Source organism: Eschrichtius robustus, chromosome 9, assembly GCF_028021215.1.
Source record: "Eschrichtius robustus isolate mEscRob2 chromosome 9, mEscRob2.pri, whole genome shotgun sequence".
In the NCBI taxonomy this organism is placed as follows: domain Eukaryota; kingdom Metazoa; phylum Chordata; class Mammalia; order Artiodactyla; family Eschrichtiidae; genus Eschrichtius; species Eschrichtius robustus.
In genome coordinates, this window is record NC_090832.1 from 6,943,893 (window position 1) to 6,963,955 (window position 20,063).

At 41.3% G+C, this 20,063-nt stretch overlaps 1 protein-coding gene across 5 annotated transcripts in view; it reads left to right on the forward strand.

Moving 5' to 3' along the window:
• PRKN (parkin RBR E3 ubiquitin protein ligase) overlaps positions 1-20,063 on the forward strand; it is a 1,273,336-nt gene that overhangs the window by 1,054,808 nt on the left and 198,465 nt on the right. For all 5 annotated transcript variants that reach the window (XM_068551239.1, XM_068551238.1, XM_068551240.1 and 2 more), the window contains one exon: positions 14,515-14,576. In XM_068551239.1, the coding sequence (XP_068407340.1) occupies positions 14,515-14,576 (62 nt within the window). The remainder of the gene's footprint in view (positions 1-14,514; positions 14,577-20,063) is intronic.

Here is a 20,063-nt window from a genome sequence, read left to right on the forward strand (position 1 = left end):
ACACTTTTCAATGGAATATATTTTCCAAATGAGTTTCCCCTACTTCACAGCATGGTTATTGAGGAAATTCAGCAAAAGCTTTCTAAAAAAGTTGTAGTCAGTTAATTCCCCAAAGGTTTTTGGTTTTTTGTTTTTTGCTAGCTATCGGTGACTTTGTGGAAATTATCCACTACTTTGTAATGCATTTTCCTTGGGAGATTCACAATTAGATTGTAAAACAATCTTTATGGTATGAGAACAGAATGAAAGTAAATGTTGATTACAGATACTAATTGAAATGAAAATCCCAGTTTCAAAATTATCCTTAAAAAAATTAAGATTCAAGTCTGTCTTCATATGCTTTGTTATATAAATTTCCTTATTAATTTTTAATACCAAACAGCAACTTATTTTATTTACAGTAAAATCAGACTTTTAGAAAGCAGGTGCACACAATGAACGAGGAGTTTCATAGCTGGGAGAAAAACAATCGAAGAGCACGAACCTGTGAGTATATCATTAGGAGAAATCCAGAATGAGATGAAATTCTAATTTCAATGACCGATAACAACAAAACAGCCATTTAAAGTTGGGTCAAGGACAAGAAAAAAATAGGGAAATGACAGAGAAGATGGTAGCACAATGTTAAGAGGTTGAAAAAGCTACCCCATTCCTGTTTTTCCTGTTTTCTTGAGCAAAGAGAATGTTTCCCATGCTGGAAAGGACAGAAAGAACAATTGAAGGAGGAACTAGTGCTTAAGAAAATTGAGAACAGAACAAAGAACACACAAACATTTTGTGTCCTTAGATCTCCAAACACTTCTATATATAATCTCAGAGTCACTGTCAGGCATCCTTGAAATATCATAAAGAAAGAACAGAGTTCAGTGTTCTGGAGATGGATGGAGATGGACTTTTTTAACTTTTCAAAATGAGGAAAGATTGAATCTCAAAAATTGAGAAGCAATGAGTTTGATGTCAGTTTCAGCCATCAACTACCAAAAAATAGTGTGAGCACTTATAAGGTATATAAGCATTATGAGCCAACACAGAGTCACCAAAGCTGAAATGTGGAAGAAGTCATATGAACTCATTGTGAAACTTCTTGACCTTGAAGTGAGAGCTGGACCCTGGGGTGCAGAGGTTGAGCTGGCAATTGGAGACAGATGGAAGGCACACATAGGGGTTCTGTTGAAGCAGTCAAGCAACTGTGGAGGAGAGAATTAGAACAATGGACTGAAGATGACAGAAAGACAAAGGAACAAAAAAGAAATGGAGAAGGAAAGGAATGGGTAAAAGAATAGTAAAGTGAATTTCACAACTTAAGGGAAAATTGTTTTTAAAATGGTGGGTTGACCTAATGTCAGATACTACAGAGAGATGGAAGGGAACAGGGACTGGGCAAGGGCCATTGGCAGTAAGTCCTGAACTAAGCAAAGGAGTCCTGCCCTAGGGCCCTCTCTGTTCCCCCATCCCTTTCGCTAGGAGCCCACAGGTCCTGAGCCCTGCCTGGGTTCAGAATTCCCTGCATAAACAGCCCTGAGACTCTTAACTGGCTCTGTCTTCCTGAAAGCAGTGGCCAACAGGTAACTCATGGTTGGGAGTGGGTTGTGGAGCTCGAACCTACGGGCTCCACCATATAGGTGTGTAAGGGGCTCTTCAAGATTATAGGAACCCAGGAGTAGAAGGATGGGACTTGGCTGTGCCAGTATAACCAGGTTCAGGAGCAGACCACCAAGGGGTCTGAGAGTTCCAAGTCATCACCTTCCAGATCCTCATACAGCTGTATTTGTCAAAGTAAAAGGGTAAAACATATTTTTTAACAGTTTTTTAGTTTGATTTATAACTTTTAAATATTCAGACAAATAATATTCAGACAAAGTTGTTACACTTTCCCTGGACCAACAAGTTAGAGGTCTGTTCTAGGGGTAGACCTAGCTCTTGGGCCCCAAAATCAGAGTGGGCATTAGAATTCTTTATCAGTAAGGTGGAAGAAAACCCACCAGTAAGATGTCAGAAGTAAAAGGTGGAAGTGAATGTTGCAAGTGTGAGAACTCTCATCTAAAAAGCCTGACTTTGCAAACAAAGAGAATATGCCTCTCAAAGCCTTTTTGGAACAAAGCACCATAAGGTCACAGGTTCGGTCTGTCCGACCTCAGGTTCCCCAGCATCTGGTCAAATGTCTGACACTAAATACACTAAATACTAATACATTGGCAGCAACCAATAAACAGGAGTCTTCCCGCATACTACATTTGAACATGAATATTGCCAACCACAAGGTCAAATCAAAGAATAGAGGGAGGGGAAATGAACATCTAGATGCTTCCTATAAATTTTCACGTATATTACAGATTACTTCAGGCAAATGGGTATTTTCCCCAGGAAAGAGAAGGTTAATAAAGGTTTAAAAGGATTGGATATGATCTCTATCACAGATCTAGAACTTGTATCTAGAAAGAGCCTTCTAGCAACAAGAATGTTTCATTATTAGAATGGAATTCTTTCACTGATCCTCTGATCCTGTCACTGGAAATCTTGAGACAGAGTCTATAATGTAGCTGGCAGAGGTGTTACAGAAGGGAATTCTGTACCAAGAGGGAGGTTGGTTTAGAGAGGGTAATCACTAATAGCTCTTTAAAAACTAAGATATTTTTGTTCTTTAATGCATGACTATCTATTACATAAATCTGTCTTTAATCATTGCAGAAATTAAATGCCAGCAAGTCCATAAAATCTAAGAATTAGATACGATTGTCATTGGTATAAACGAAATAATCAGAGTGCATCTGGCAGTTGTGTGGCTGTCTTAAGGAAAATATTTTGACATTTCCACAATGATCTGAGTAATTGCCTATTAGGGTGGCCCCAATCTGAACCAGCTCAGCAGACCTGGCCTCTATCTCCCATTGATAACAGAGCCCAACTCTTGCTGAAAATTAGCTTCATGTTGACAAGGCCAGTAGGAAATGAAACTTTTAAAGAACTCTTTCTTGTTTCAATAGTGGTATACTAATATTTTGTGTTTAAAAATTCAAGCTTGTGCCCTGGGGCAATAGACTTTCACTCAAAGGTCCTAAAAGTATGCCATACAGGCTTGTATAGTCACCTATTTTCCAACGCTCTTGCTCAGGAAAACCAGAAGGCAATGAATTTCCCTCTTAATTAATTTATTCACTCAGCAAGTATTTATTGAGTACTACCCTTGTGCTGGACCCTGTGCTCGTTCCCAGGTCCTAGAAAAAGCAGTGAGCAAGTCTCTGTCATCGTGGAGCCTGTCTGTATTCAGGGTAGGAAAAGCAGATATTAACAAATAATTACACACATAGTTAATGGAACTGTGCCATGTGTTATACATATGGGCCCTCCAACTGCTTTTTTTATATTTATTTCATTTATTTATTATTTATTTTATTTATTTATTTTGGCTGTGCTGGGTCTTAGTTGCGGCATGTGAGATCTTTAGTTGCGGCATGTGGACTTCTCAGTTGCGGCATGCAGACTCTTAGTTGTGGCATGCATGCGGGATCTATTTCCCCAACCAGGGATCAAACCCAGGCCACCTGCATTGGGAGTGTGGAGTCTTACCCACTGGACCACCAGGGAAGTCCCACAAACTGCTTTTTAAATCAGTTTAATTAGTTGTCATTGATGTGAGCTTTATATGTGCACCAACACATTTAAGTTGAATGTATTACCTTTTTTCAAGAGTATGATGATATACAATAAAACTGTACAGACTGGCTCTACCACCAAAGAAAGCCCGTGTTTGTTACCAAGTCCAAGCTGTACTGCTCACTGTACAACAGGCCAGTAAATCAAGAGACAAAGTGTTAGGGCAAGGAATAGCAACTTTATTTGGAAAGCCAGCCAGTCGAGAAGATGGTGGACTTGTGTCCCAAAGAACCATCTTACTCAAGTTAGAATTCAGGCTTCTTTTATACCTAAAGGGGAGAGGGTGTGGCTTGTTGTTGCAAACTTCTTCCCGCCACAATTCTTTCTTCTTGCAGCTGTCCATGTAGGTTTGGTCACAATACTCCTATAAACCTCCAACAAGACAAGTGTTATCCTCTGTTCTACAACTTTTTATCTCTATATGAATGGAAAAGTGTTATACCTTTAAAGGTCAGAGCCTTGAGAATGAGCTATCCTGTATATTTCAGGCATAGGCAACATGGCAACATTCTTTAACAAAAGGTGCAGAGCCAGCATGACTAAGCACAGGCAACAGAGCACAAAGGTTAGAGCTAAAGAAATAGATTCAATATGGAGTCAGGTTTGTTCTTCTCTGTTACGTGTTCATTGTCCCTTCCTGTTCATTTTTTTCTTTATAGTCACTCCATGATGAACACTTAAACCTTTGAAGTTCTGTTTTGCTTTTGTTTTTTGTTGTGTTTAGATTTTTGATGTCTCTACAGTAGTATATTTTCTCCCCCAAACACAAGAAATGTACTCAAGTTAATCAGACTAATCTTATTAGTTTGAGGGTGAAAATAATGTAGTATGTAAAATTCCGAACTTGTGGCATTTTTATATACAAATCTAACATCCATTTTTGTTAAACCACCCTCACAGGCAGAAAGTAGTTTGCAGTGCGTAGTCTGGGATTTAGAGGTAAAATTTCAAGGTAGAACTCTCTATTACTCAGCTCTGTCATTTACTTTACTTACAACCTGGGTATCGAAAGGCAAGTAACCTTGAATATTACAGAAGAGCTTCAGGTAGAAAACAGAGCCCCTCCCTCCCTCGCCCACAATGAAAAACAGATCAGCTCTGGTTAAACAGAATTCAGATTCGTCAGTTCTGTTCTTTGACATCTTTGTGGAATATTTGTTTTTAAACCACAGCTTGTTTGCCATAATAATCCATCTGTTGATTGTGTACTCCAGTAATGCCCTTATTATGTGTCATGGCTGACTCAGAAGGCTAAGCAGAAGGTAGATTAAGCAGTTGCTAACTGTCCTTTTTGTTGGAAGTTTGAGTTAGTTTCCCTTTTGCATGTTTGGATAAGTGGAGGTGCTTGGGGATCTGCAGCTTAAGTTATGTGCATTATTGCCTCTATTAATTCACCTTATAAGTATAGATATGTAAAGCGAGCAACTTGAAATAACCAGTGAGATTAAAAAATTTTTCCAGCTAGTTCAAAGGTAAAAATATGTCATTAAGCTTCATGATATCAAATGAAGATATCAAATTGCTTATTTATTATTTTAGATTATTGTAGTGAATAAATGAATTAATAATTAATAAAAAGGCCACACATTTAAAGCCTTATATGTATACTAGCCATATGCATATATACTTGATCATCTCTTATCTTTCAGCACATTGTCGTAATAAATCTCAATTACTTATTAGGATATTGAACTCCTTTAGCAAAATTAGCCTCTAAATATTGAGGGTTTGGTTAAAAAGGTATTTTTGAAACAGCAGCAGAACAACTTTGTCAAATACGGTCTCACAAGTACTCCTGTATTCCAGAGACTCTCAGAATAACAGCTACCGTTCATTAAGAGCCTACTATGTACAAGGAACTGTACTAGGTAATATATATATACAAACATATAGATACACACACACATCATTCACAACCCCATAAGTTGTATATTCTTACTCTCCTTTTTACAGGCAGAAAATGAAGGCATTAGAGCTAACACAATATCTTTGATCCAAGATAATACAGCTACTTAGTAGTACAGATAAACAGTCCCTTCATTTCCTTCTCCTCTTCTTGCTTCACCACTGTTTCTCACTTCCTCCTGGGCCAGGTACCTGGGGTGTGGAGGGTAGACCAGGCTGGGACTGAGAACACCTCCACCCTCACATGTAGGGTAAAGAGAGTGTGTAATCCACCCACTGAGGGAGAGAGGAGAGCCAAGGATAACCAGGAAAATGCACACATCTGGTGTGGATGCTAGTCACTCTTCTCTAGGCATGTGGGGAAGGACTGTGTGTCCTGAGGTGCGTGTCTGTGCCTCACATATTCTCGATTTTATACACAGTCTTCATTCACAGAGATGTTACCATTTAGTGCATTCTTTCAATCCAGCTAGATTTGTGAAGTCTTCTCAGGCAACATTATACTTCTTTTCCTTTTCATATCACACCAAAAACAGTGCTGGACACAACACTGATGCTTAGCTTATTTCTTCAGCAATTTTATTTTCAAGGAATGAGTTCGATAAATTAAAATGCCTAGGGTACTACTACATGTTATACAACTCATTGTTTCTCACCCTAAAACCATTGTTTAATGTGCTTTCCAAGTAAATTAAAGCTTCATATTTGCCCTCCAAGAGAAGCCATGGTTTCTACTTTCTAATCTGGACAAGACTAGGAAGAAGTGACCGTCTCCCCATCATCAGCTTCGAAACCCGCCATCTGAGAGAGTCTCAGGCTTTTACTTGGGAAATCACCTGCCAATGTGAACAGATCATTGAATTTCTTCTTATAGCAGAAATGACTTAGGGTCTAACCTTTATTTCTTTTTTTTTTTTTTTTAATTAATTAATTAATTTATTTATGGCTGTGTTGTGTCTTCGTTTCTGTGCGAGGGCTTTCTCTAGTTGTGGCAAGCGGGGGCCACTCTTCATCGCGGTGCGCGGGCCTCTCACTATCGCGGCCTCTCTTGTTGCGGAGCACAGGCTCCAGACGCGCAGGCTCAGCAATTGTGGCTCACGGGCCCAGTTGCTCCATGGCATGTGGTATCTTCCCAGACCAGGGCTCGAACCCGTGTCCCCTGCATTGGCAGGCGGATTCTTAACCACTGCGCCACCAGGGAAGCCCTAACCTTTATTTCTTGTTTTGTCTTTTTTAACCACTCTGGTAATCTGTCCTTTAATCAGTGTATTTAGATAATTCAGTTTTCTAGTAGTAGCCCTAAGGTTTACACAACACATATTTTAACTAATCTAAGTCCACTTTCAAAGGTCACTAGAATAAAGAGTATGTGTAGTGCAGATACCTTATAACAGAGTATCCCCAATTCCTCCTTCCAATCCTTTGTGACATTGTTGTCATCCATTTCATTTATCCACATACTGTAATCACTCAATATATTGTTACTATTATTACTTTAAATTTATCTTTCAAATTAATTAAGAATAAGAAAAATAAAAGACCTTGTTTTACCTTCATTTAGTCCTTCTTCAGTGCTCTTCCTTTCCTTATGTAGATCCAAATTTCTGACCTATATATACTATTTTCCTTATACCTGGAGAATTGTTAACATTTCCTGCAGGACAGGTCTACTGGCAATGAATTTCCTCAATTCTTGTTAAAGAAAGTTTTACTTCTCTTTTGAAGGATAATTTTGCTGAATATAGAATTCTAGGCTGGTGAATTTTTATTTCAACATATTAAATATTTCACTCCACTCTCTTCTTATATGCATGGTTTCTGATGAGAAGTTTTCAGTAATTCTTATGCTTGTGTATCAGTAAAGTGTTTTTTTTCCTATGACTTTTTTCACAATTCTCTCTTTCTCTTTGGTTTTCTGCAAAAACAAAGATTTAGTTATACTTAGTTGTGGTTTGGGGATATTTATCCTGCTTGATATTCTTTGAGCTTCCTGGACCAGTAGTTTGGTGTCTGTCCTTAATCTTGGAAAGTTCTCAATCATTATTACTTCAAATATTTCTTCTGTTCTCTCTTTCTTCTCTTTCTAGTACTCAAATTATGTGTATGTTATTTTTGTCCCACAGTTCTTGAATGTTCTGTTCTATTTTTTTTTTCATTTTTTTCTCTTTTTTTTTTTGCTTTTCAGTTTGAGAAGTTTCTTTTTATCTTTCTTCAAGCTTCCTTATTCTTTCTTATCATGTCAACATTGTTGACAGCCCATCAAATGAGTTCTTCATTTCTGTTATAGTTTTTCATTTCTAGCATGTCCTTTTGATTCCTTCTTAAGAGTTTTATCTCTCTGCTTGCATTATTCATCTGATCCTGTGTGTTGTCTGCTTCTTCCATAAGAGTCTTTAACATCTTAATCATAGTTATTTTAAACTCCCTGTTTGATAATTCTATGTCATACCTGAGTCTGATTCTGATACTTGCTTTTTCTCTTCATACTGTGTTTTTCTTGCCTTTTGACATGACTAGTAATTATTTGTTAAATTTGAACACGTTATACATGTAATAGGAACTGAGGTAAATAGGCCTTTAATGTGGTATATGTCAGTCTGACAGGGAGTTGGGTTGTGTTTAATGTTTGCTGTAGCTGAAGATGCCAGAGATTCCAGATTCATCTAGTTTTCTTGATTTTTGTCTCCCCTCCTGACTTTGGGCTTCCCTAAGCACTCCTCCTCAGAGAGAATCTGTGTCTTGAAGCTCTTTCAGCTGCCACCCACTGTCATTTTACTGGAGGTCTATTGGTATGTGGTAAGGTTAATTGGTGGGGGGCAGGGGGAATAGTGATCTTCTGATTAATTCTCAGTCTTCTAGTGGGTCTGTTTCTTGGGTCTGTGACCCTCACGAGTATTTCTCCAGTGGTACAGGGATCTGTCCTTTTTTTCCCCTGCCTCCTACTCCCCCCCCCACAGGTCGCATTCTCAGTCTATGTCCTTGAAACCCGGATTCCTGTGGACTGTTCTTCCCCCATTTGGCGAGACAGGCTGGGGTTAGAGGAGTGCCCTTCTCCCATAGCTCCAGGGTAGGTGTTGGCAAAGTCCTTCCCCAGGAGGGCAGACCTTTGCTATGGAGAAGGCTCTGGACATTTTTCACAATGCTTACTCTTCCCCTCCCTCTTCCAGAGCCACAAGGGGATCCTCACCTTTTGAGGACCTGGTGGGTTTCTTAGAGGTAAAGATCGGGAAAATCTGTAAGACCTCGGCCCCTAGTTTCTCATTCCCACACTAGTCCAAACCCCATTTATAGCAATTCGTCAAAGTTACTGTCTAAATGTTTCTACCAGTTCATTGTTCTAGCAACTTCTACTCCACATAAGCAGATCACGTTGTGACTCGCTGGACTTGCCTGTCTCTCCAGATACCAGGGGGGTGCTTTGCCCTGTGACATCAGTTCTCTGATGGGGCCAAGAAAAGTTATTGATTTTCAGTTTGCCCAGATTTTTCTTATTATAAGGATGGGAGTAAAAACTTCCAAGCCCTTTACATGTTAGAACTGAAAAAAAGAAGTCTTGACCTTTATTTCTTAAGACAATAAATTGTGTAGCAATTATTTCAACCAGCTGCTTCCCTTTTAAATAATTAAAAAATTTAAAAGAAATAGCAGCAACAGTCAATAGATATGGATATGCCATTAATATCATCAGCAATAAATTCACTTTCTAATTTTTTTTGTCATTTCATCCTGCTTTCCACACATTCAAAACTGCTGCTTGAAGTGGAGGTGGTGATTATTCTTAATAAAGGAATTGGCATTTAGAGTAACCAATTTATCCAAGAGCATCTAGCTAGCTAGTTGTTGCAGAACCAGAGCATCAACCCAGGCCATGATGACGACACCTTGTTTTAAAAGGCACGAAGCCCCCAATTTTGATATTTCCCTTCTGTAATCCATACCTCCAACTGCTATATTTTCAAGTGGTGACAAAGGCTGCAGGCTATTCTTTTGAGAAAATTGGATGAAAGGAGAAGGAAAGAGAGAGGATGGTAACTCTATGCTCAAGGCTGGATTTTTGCTGAATTTTTAAAGGGGAAGATTTGAATACATATGTAGTTTGAAGTGAACAAACTGCAGAGCAGCAGAGTTTGAGGAGAGTGAGTGAATGGTGAGTTAGACCATAAGGAGCTGAGAGGGGACAGGTTAGGACAGATGACTAATGACTCTTGTTTTGAGGAGGAGGAACCAGTTCCCCTTTTATCCTGGAGGAGTAGAGATGGAGGATGCAGAGGGGTTGTAACTGGGAAGGGATATGAAGTTAGGGATGGTACACTTGATAGTGGCCCCAGGGTTGGGGGTGGGCGTGGGAGGTTCTCTGGAAGCCAAGTCTGAAGTAGAGAACGGGTACAAGATGTTCACTGGGGTGTGCACCTGGGAAAGGAGAGGGGGGCAGGATTGGGCTGAATAAGAAGTTGAACTGCCATGTAGGCCCAACAAAGCCTCAGCCCACCAGCAGAAACTTGGGAGCAAATGTTATCCAACAGCAGCTCATGTTGGGACAAAACAGATGGGCAGGTCCACCTCCCCCTCACCCAGTCAGCAGATTCAGGGGTCCTGGGGAAGAGGTGACCTCAGGCGAGGTAGCTCTCTGCAGCTGAGGAAGACCAGACTGCAGGCCAAGGCATCTCTTGCTGTCCTCCTGCAGCTCGGCCACAAGCCTTCCTTGCAGGGGGTCTGGGTCCCACATCTCCATGTTCACCACAACTGCTTTACAGTTTTAGACTTGTGTCAAGTGAGGTCCTATTTTGAGAATGAAGTGTTAAAGGTTAATTGAGAAGAATGGTGATGATTTGGAAGAGTCCCCAAGGGAGAGGGGAGAGGGTACTGGCCAAAGACAAGTGACAGAAGCAAGTTGCTTGACAGTGAGTGGACCCCGAATCTGCAGTAGCACCATTCTCAACAAGGATGCAGCTTCAGGCAGATGGTCTGAATTTCTTTTAGAAGATATTCTAGTCCCATTTTACTATACTAGCTGTGATTGGCAGAACTGGAACAGGGGAGGGAAAAACAGGTGGTGATGTTTACCCAGAGCTGGATACTGGATATTGGCAAAGAAGGTACAGTAGAGGTACAAAGGAATCATGATTCTAAGCATCACTGACATCTTCACATGTGGGGTTCAGGCTGGGGAGAGAGGTTAGAGGTCAGACAAAGTCTGCTTAACCAATAAGCAAAGTACACCCAGGGCTGGAGGTCAGAGCTGGGCCCTCTGGGGTGAGAAAAGCGGAGGGGTGGAGGAGGAGCCCCCCCCCCCAGGAGCCACAGTCACCGAGCTGGGTGGGCAGTGGCCACGTGGTGGATGACTCACTCATGGAACAGCTGCTTTTGGACAGCTCAGCTAGCCAGGCAGTGCTCTAGGCCTGGCTGATAGAGCAGTGACAAAACAGCCATGGTCCTGCACTTGTCACCTTTGCATTTCAGCAGCAGGAGAGAGAAAATAAAGTGAATGTTACGTTAGAACTGTAGGTTAGAAGATGATGAGAGCTATGGAGAAAATACAACAGTGATGGGGATTTGGGGGGATGAAGATAGGCTGCAGTTTCACCCGGGATGGTCCTGCGAGCCCTCACTGAGAAGGTGACATTTGAGCAAGGACTTGAAGGAGGCAGGGAGTGCTCCATGCAGATATCAGGGTCAAGAGCTTTCCAGACAGAGGGAGCAGCAAGTCCAAAGTCCTGGAGACAGCAGCCTCCCTGGGGTGGTCAGAACCAAGAGCAAGTCAGCGGGGCTCAAGTGCAATGAGCAAGGGAGAGAGAAGGCTCAGGGGCTACACAGTGAGGCAGTGGAGGACCTTACATAGGCCAATGAGGGCCTTGGAGTTGACTCTTGGTGAGATGGAAAACCCATGGCGGACGGCATGATATCCAACGTACATATTTTAACAGGAGCCTCTTAACTGTTATCTTGAGAAGAGACTGAATGATGGGGCGTGAAGGCAGCTGATGGCTGCGCAGTGTCGAGGACATGATGTGGTCCAAGTAGACAGCAGTGGCCTCAAAAGATGATGCATTGTCATGTGTGTGGACCCTGTGTGAGGAATTTGGAAGAATTCAGAGCACACCATTGACACGTGTCCTCACGCGGTCTTCATCTGCCCTCCTTTCCACCTCCGAGAACTTTTCCCTCTCTCCCTGCACTACTGCATTCCATGTTCATGTCTTGCATTTCTAGTTTTATTTTTAAAACCCATTTCACACTAGCTTTGTATCTGCCCATTTCCCATGCTGATGTTCCTGTGATGAGCACAGTTACAGATACCCCTCCCTGGTCTTAAATAGCTTGACCCCTTACAACTCTTCCCTTCTAACTCTATGCCGTCTCTATCCTTGTTTTTTATAGTTTATTGCATCCACCAGGTGTTTCAGGTAATTTAGTCTTCTGTTAAAGATGTTTATATTTGAGCTATCATTGACATCAATCCTTTTAGTTATATCTTAGGAGAATGTTAAAATACAAATTCTGAAAATAGGCTAATTTTAAATTCTGTTTTTTATTTTACCTGGCATTAAAATAAGTCAAATCAGTTTTTCTCAAGTGGGAAGAATGCTAAGGACCACTTGTAAAGGAAAAAAAATTATCCTCTAAAACTAAGTTTGAATGAAACTATTTTTTAATGATATTTCTTAAATATGTCTAGATATAAATTTAGATAGAAACTTTTTATGCTTATACAACTAGAAGACCCAAATGAAAATGTATAAATTAAATATATATGAAAGCACAAAACCAAAAGTATTCAAATTAACTCTATGAATTTAATATAGCAGATGCTGTCATCTTACTGAAACTAAGTCAGTGCTTGGGGTACAAACAGGGCCCTGGGTGGTCTGATCTTAGCCTGCCTATGACCCTGAGCTTGGGGAACCTCAATTCTGCCGCCTCTCCTCCTGTGCAACTCCTCCCCTCATATACCTGGCACCAAACCACAGGACCCTCACTTGTTGGGAATTTGACCCTGGAATTCTCTCTGCCTCTGTTCTTTTCCTCATTAGTTGCATAAAACTAAAATATGACTCCTTGCTCCCAAGGAGATCTAAAACTCAAGGACTGACAGGACTCTGAATTTCCACAGCAGTTTTTGGTTGAATGGCAGCCAGCCAAATGATCCAGAATATACCTTTACTAATTGTTTAGATCAGAACAGCAACTCTGAAATGAACAACTTCTCAAAAAGAACCACAGTCTGCAAGTCTTCGTGGCCTCCAGTGGGAGAAAAACAGCTCAGTGTCTCTTGCAAAGGTCGGGATCTGGCTTTCCTTCTTTGTAGTATTGGACGTGCGTGTGGCAATTTATTTACTAGGTTTTCCACCAAAATATTCACCTTGGGATTTCCATTTATTTTCTTGGGCTCTTGTCAGGTGGTGACATCACCTGTTTACATTTTGTTCATATTTGTAAATTTTTTTTTGTATTACCTTAGTGAACATTTATGAACCACTTTCTCAGAGTATGAAATGCAATAATGTCAAAGACGAATATATATTGAATATAGTAGCAAAGACTAAATCTCCGTTCCAGCATTTCATATGACCACAGAGTTTCAGAATTGGAACTAACCCAAGTCAAATTCATCTCTAAAATATTCTGCATAAATAGTCATTTAGCCTCTGTCTGAAAGCCTCCAGTTACTGGCTTATAAGGCAATGTATTCCATTTTTAAATTAGAAATTTATTCATATTGAACCCAAGTATTCCTGCTGTAATTTTACCTGTTCATTTTAATCCTACCTTCTAGAATAATGCACACATCTAATCCTTCTTGCAAAGGATAACTCCTTAACCCTGTGGAGACAGTCGCCTCCCTCCACGGCCCACCCTCCCCCAGGCAAACGTCCTCAGTACTTTCCACGTTCTTACATCACAATATGGAGAAATGGCTCAGCCTCAGTGGTTGCTTTGGCACATTTTCACACAACCCATTTTCCTTAATAAAAGTGTCAACAGATTCTGTCATTCATAGATTTGATCCCAAAGAAACAGGTTTTTATATCAATTCTGTTTCCAGAGTTTATATTATAAATGACTGCAGATTAATACTGTGGAATAATTCTATTTAAAAGGCAGGGATGGAACACATTTTAAGTGATAACTAGTATGCCCTGGCATAGACAGATAGATAGATAGATAGGTAGATAGATGATAGATAGATAGATAGATAGACAGACATATATCCTTATGTATACATATGTATATGTATATATATGAGTATGATTTATTTATTTACTTATTTCTTTTTACAACTGAAAAGAGAAAATGTAAAAGCTTGCATAGGCTCTCACTGTCTGGGTAGAACTAGAAGATGATGGGCACAGACTGCCCTGGCCCTCTTCCCAGGTCTTTTCCATAAGAGACGCTTTCCAAACTGAAATGCAGCATCTTTAGGGTCTTGACAAAGCCTCCTGGAAGAACCAGGGAAGATTCTAAACTGTAGCTGAATCCTATGAAGACGGGGCATCCAGATGCCCCATCTTCATCCTTCACTCTCGATGTGCAGAAGCCCAGCCTGGAGGCTGAGGAAACAGGATGTGATAAATAAGTGAAATGAACCTACACGTGCCAACTCCCCCTCTCTGGCCCCATGAAATCCTGGCTCTATATTAGGGATAAGTGACATGCTGGGCAGAAATGACATGGTGTCCTAAGGCCCCACAAAGGCCAGATCACAATCAGGAGGGGAGAAAAGGCCTGGCCAGGGTCATGTGTGGCTCCTTCCTAAAGAATCACAGTGGGGGGCAGGCTGCAGGCAGAGTGCCCTCGGGGGTTTGGTGTCTGGAGGTTGGTTAGACTGTTTGGCAGGTAAGCATTTGTGTCCTCCGCCAAAGCGACACTGGTCACTGGTAGTCATAACTGCAGTGAGAACATAGTACTGCACAGAATGGGAGTAACACGTTGGTGATTAACTCTTCTTCCCAACAGCTGGCTGCCCCAACTCCTTGATTAAAGAGCTCCATCACTTCAGGATTCTTGGAGAAGAGCAGGTGAGTCCGCCTCTCAAAAGCTACGCCAGAGTGTCGTGGAAGATAGACAGTAATGAGGCCGTTTGGGCTCTCTCCGGGGAGGCAAGGGGTGTCTCCTGACCCTCAGCGCCTGAAATGGGAAAGGGAGCCATGCAGGAGCTATGTGTGGGAACACTCTTTCCCTCTTCTATCCATCAGACCTGACAGGTTATTAATTGGTACATCTGCTCCCTGCCAGAGCATTACATCTCAGGACGCAGCAGTAAGCAGGTACAACGTAGTGGCAGATAAGCAAATAAATAAGTGCCGAGATGAATTCATGCCTGAGGGATCGAGCATCACAGACAGCCCTGATTTGATGTCTGTAGGTGGATGTACAAACTTTTCACCAGAATTTTATATTTTGTGTGTTACCTGTATTTCACTGCAGCCGCTTTGTCTATGGATATGAACATGTGACTTATATACAAAAGCTGGCCCATTTAAAGTTGATTATTTAAATGCTGTGTTGTGCTCAGTGAAACATGTCAGATTCTAAGTAGATGTGTTAAGTTAATAATTCAGAGTGCTAAATATTACCTAGATGTATATGTGTAAACACACACACACACACACACTTGACCACTTAAAAATAAAGCTCCTAATCGTCATATGGAATTACAGGCTCCATATTATTATTATGTTAACTCTGATGTCAAGCTATCCTTGAAATACTTATGCCATATAGTTTACAGCATGGTAGTTGACCTATTTTATACTCTCGTATTGATTTTTACTCACAAAGGTGGTCTTTGCCCACTCTGACCAGAGAACATGCAAATGGAGACGTGGCAGCTCAGTTTTGTCAACAGATTTTTGGTTTGTGTGTTTTTGTTTGGTATGTGTATGTCGCAAAGTTGGACTGCCCACTTCCAATATGAGATTTCAAAAGGGGGATTAATTAGGGGAGGATGAAAGGCTGGAATCATTTCCAACTCGTTGAATTAGCAGGTTACAGTGTGCCTCATTCATGTTTTCATACTGTAAATTTCCAGAATAGGGAGCACGGATGTTTATTCAAATACAAGCAAAATCAATTATCCTCCATGGCAGGTAAGAGCTGATAACAGACCCCAAACATACCTATTTATGAAAACACCTGTATCTCACAGCTATTTTCCTGTGAAAGCCTGAGAGATTTCTTATAGCAAGAATCATTGATTGTTACCCTGAGATTTCTGCTCAGATAATGGAAGCTTCTCTTCTAACTTGTACCAATATTTGCAAATTGTTTCCATGTTTGTTTTAGAGTCATTGGGTGATTAGTAGGGAAAGAAGCCAACTATAATCATCTCCTTAGAGTTGCATAAAATTCAAGCCACTTTGCATTTTCCTAGACATTTAATAAAGCCATAATCAAAATCAATATTACTCTGATCATTTGTGCTATATGGCCACTTAGTGCGTCACAGCAATATTGATTTTTATTTCCTAAAAAACCACATTTCCTTCCTTCCTTCTTTCCTTTCATTCGATGAATACTTAACTGTGCACCTACTCATGTGCTGTATGCCATTCTTGGTTACAGGGGCAGAGGAGTGAAAAAGAAAACCCTCTCAGGCTCACATTCTAGTTGAGGAAGGCTATTATGTTACACGCACACAAACATGTTCAGTATATAATATGTTAGTTGGTTATCATTGCCATGGAGAAAAGTAAAACCAAAAAGAAGGATCATGAGTGCTGGCAGTTGGGGGAGCTGAGATTTTATACAAGGTGGTCAGGAAAGGTCTCCCTGAGGCAGGTGCTAGGTGCATGAGGACCTCAAAGGTGCGAAGGGAAGCATCATGGTGACATCTGGGAAGAGGTTCCCAGATAGAGAGTAAAGTGAGTACAGAAGTTTTGAAGCAACCATATATAATGCTTATTTTATGTAAAAAATATTATAAAATATAAAATATAAGTTGTGGTTGGAATAAAGTGCGAAGAAATCCAGGAGCATGTAAACTGGGAGCCGAAGGAACAAAGTGTGTCTAGGAGGAGGACTGACCGTTCATGCCACGCGCTGAGCAAGCAGGATGCAGATGGGAAGTGAGCACTGCAATTTGAAACTTGGAGGCCATTGTGACCTTGACCAGTGGACTGGTGAGGGTGAAAGTCTGCCTGGATTGGGTTCAATGGAGAGGGGAGAAGAATGGGAGAGAGAAAATCCAGATACCTTTTTTTTTTTTTAGGAATTTAGCGAGATGAAAACAAAGAAATGAGGTAGCTGGGGGTAGAGAATGTGGGATCAAGAAATTTTTCTTTTTTATGGAAAAAAAATACCATGTTTACGTGCTGATGGGAATGATTCTGCAGAGGAACAGGGAGATTGATGATGCAGAGGAGAGGGGAGAATTTCAGGAGCAATGTCCTTGATTCGACAGCTAGCAGAGTTAAGGTTTGGCCGGAGACAAGAGTGGAGGCAGCTCAAGCTCGTAGCAGTGGGAAAAGCAGAACATGTAGGAAGATTTTTGCTGGTGTTTCTCTTTTCTCGGTGAAATAGGAAGCAAAGTCATCAGTTGAGAGGGAAGCTGGGGGAAGAGTTTTATAGAGATAGGAAAGGATGATGAAAGTGTCATTTAGGAGGGTGGGGAGTGAATAAGTGTGAGAAACGAATGAATTTGGAGTGAGATCAATCAGCCTGGCTATCTTTCTGTCACACTGAACTGTGTAGGCACAGATGCAGCAAAGGCAGAGGGTCAAGTTTAACCAGCCACACGAGTAAAACAAAAACAAGAGAGAGGCAGAGGAGCTCTGGGCAGACCTAAGGGAGTGAGTATAATGACTGAGCCTGAGATTTCAGCTGGGTAAGCAGAGAAGAGGGATGAGAGGCGAGAGGGACGGGGAAGAGGTGGGAGGATCCACCGGCTACAGGTCCCAGTGGGTTCAAGGAATCTTTGGAGTTTGGGTTTTAGAAGGGTTTAGCTGGAAAAGTAGGTGTTGGCCGAAGAATGGAATACCTGACATTGAGATTGTGGAGGTGGTGCAGTGACTGGAAATGACAGTGTCAGGGGAGGACCAGGAATGTTGCTGGCTGAGTTAAGGTAGCCGACAAGATGACTGGAGAAGTTGAGGGCATGGACTTAAAAAGCCAGGGTGTTGGAAATATGGCCCATGTGGACACTGAGATCCTCCAGAATTGTCACCAGAGCGGACTTGGAGAGAGTTCTGGTGAGTCAAAAACTGAGGCTTCTAGAAACAGGACAGGGAAGGGAGGGAGGGACTGAAGGAGGTGGGCATCAGTAGCTGACTGCAAAGGAGAAATAGAGCACAAAGCGTGGTTTGAAAATCACAGCTGGAGAGTTTTAGAAGGAGAAAGGAAAACTGTTCTACTTGGGGTGTCGCAGGTCAATTCTCGGTGGTGCAGAGGGTGCAGTGGAGAAAACATCTGAGGGGCTGCAGGGGAAGCAGTGTCCTGAGGTGTGAGTCAAGTTCAGTGAGGGAAGAATGTGAGAAAAACACTGAGAGAGTGTAAGTTACAGGGCAGTTACTGCTGACTGACTCCAAGTTCCCCAAGCTCAGAGGCGGGAGTTGGGGCAGCTCAAGGACAGGGTAGGGAAAAGGGATGGACAGAGCTGTGTGTAGGGTGGAGGGTCAGACCGGAGAAGTGACAAGGGAGCCAAGGATCTCTTGGTGATGGATACAAACAGGTCACATCAGCCAGGGATATTTCCGGGCTGATGATACATGACAAAACGTAGTGGCCTCAGGGCAGATGGTGGCATGAAGTCCGAAGTCCGGAGAGGGAGCAGAAAGTTCCAGCCCCACCGCTCCTGCCAGGGTGGGTGGGCGGCCTTAGCCGGAGCTGCTGAAACTCTCAGGCTGTCTCTGGATGCTTGAGGCAACTTAGATTACTTGATGAAACAGAATTTTTTATTGTGTGTTACAAGTTCCCTCGGGCAAATCATTGTAGTCTCTAACTTGGCTTTTCGGTTTGTCAAAAAGGAAGAGTAATGCCCAGTCATCTCTTAGAACTTTTGTAGATAAATAAGATTGCAAAGTAAGTTGCAAATATTAAGTACTACACTAAAATGTTTCTGATTTAAATACTATTCACACTCTATCAATAGACTGAACTAGTAGCAACAAAGTAGACACTAAAATCAGTGTAACAGGGAACTATATTCAATATCCTGTAATAAACTATAATGGAAAAGAAAAAATAATAAAATAAAGTAAAACCAATGTAACATTCACTTAAAAGTGAGTTGATGAAACCTGTACAGATACTGGTTAATTGCTGAATTCATTACTGGATGGTAGAGATGCTGACCAGCTATCTAATTTCTTTGCATGTGATTCCTTTCCGTTTTCATTGACCTTGAATAGGCACTTGCTTTTTGAGATCTGGATTAAAAATAAATCATTATAAACACTATAAATCATTACCTTCCTAAAATAAAAATGCAATTAAAACTCCTTGGAAGGTAACATATTACATTTACTTTAGCTCTGGGCCCTGTCTCTGATTTGTGTTTATGATTCACATTCACAAAGCACCTTTCATCCCCCTCACCCACAATCACCAAGGCCAAACTACTTGGCAAAGATATTATCACACTGCAGGTAAGTAAAGCTACTCTAAATTTCTAGGTGAGCCCTAAAGAAAACAGGTATGAGTAAGTGCACAGGATTTGGACAGTCTTCAGAAAAACTGCATTTCAGACGTACTTCCACTTTTACCAGCTTCCTCCTCTTTGGGTTTAATCACCAGAATTTTAAGGAAATAACCTTCATTTATTCAACAAACATTTCTGAATACCTTTTTGTACTGTTATTGTGCTAGTGTTGGGTAAAACGGTAAACAAGGAAGTCACAGGTACAAATCATGATAAATGCTAAGATGTAACCTATTTTGGATAAGGAGTCAGGACCTCTGAAACATGAAAGTTGAGAGGACACCCACCATGGAGTGAGCTAGGATCACGGGGCTTGGGGAAGAAGAGCCTTCCAAGCAGAGGAAAGCACGTGTTCAGTAGCCCCAGAAACCTTTGAAAAGCCTGATTATACGGGAGAGCTTGTTCATTGCGGAGCAGGAATTCCAGGGGACAAAGAGAAAGGGCTGAGGGGAGAAGGGAGGCTCATATTGGAGAATATCGAGACCTTTACGGGAATGAGAATAGTAGCGGATGCCTAAGTCTCAGAAGTCAGTAATGATGTGAGGCGTGGTGGAATGAAACCTGACGACCTTTGGAGGGAAGTAGGTGCACAACCAGGCCACCTGGCTGTTGCCGTCTCCCCTGGCTCTTATCATCCCAAGTGTGTCTCTTGGGCATTAAGGCAACTTACTTGGCCTTCACCTCAGAAAGTTTCCTTGGTATCATAGGCTTGCTGACACCAAGGGAAGATAGTTATAAGTGTAAATCCGTATAATACAATCGAGAAGATCATTTTTTAAATTATTTGGGTCATCAAAGTTCAAATCAGTTCATTAAATGTGCAGTGGAAATAACCCATTTCATTGCCTCAAACTGAAGCCTTACACAA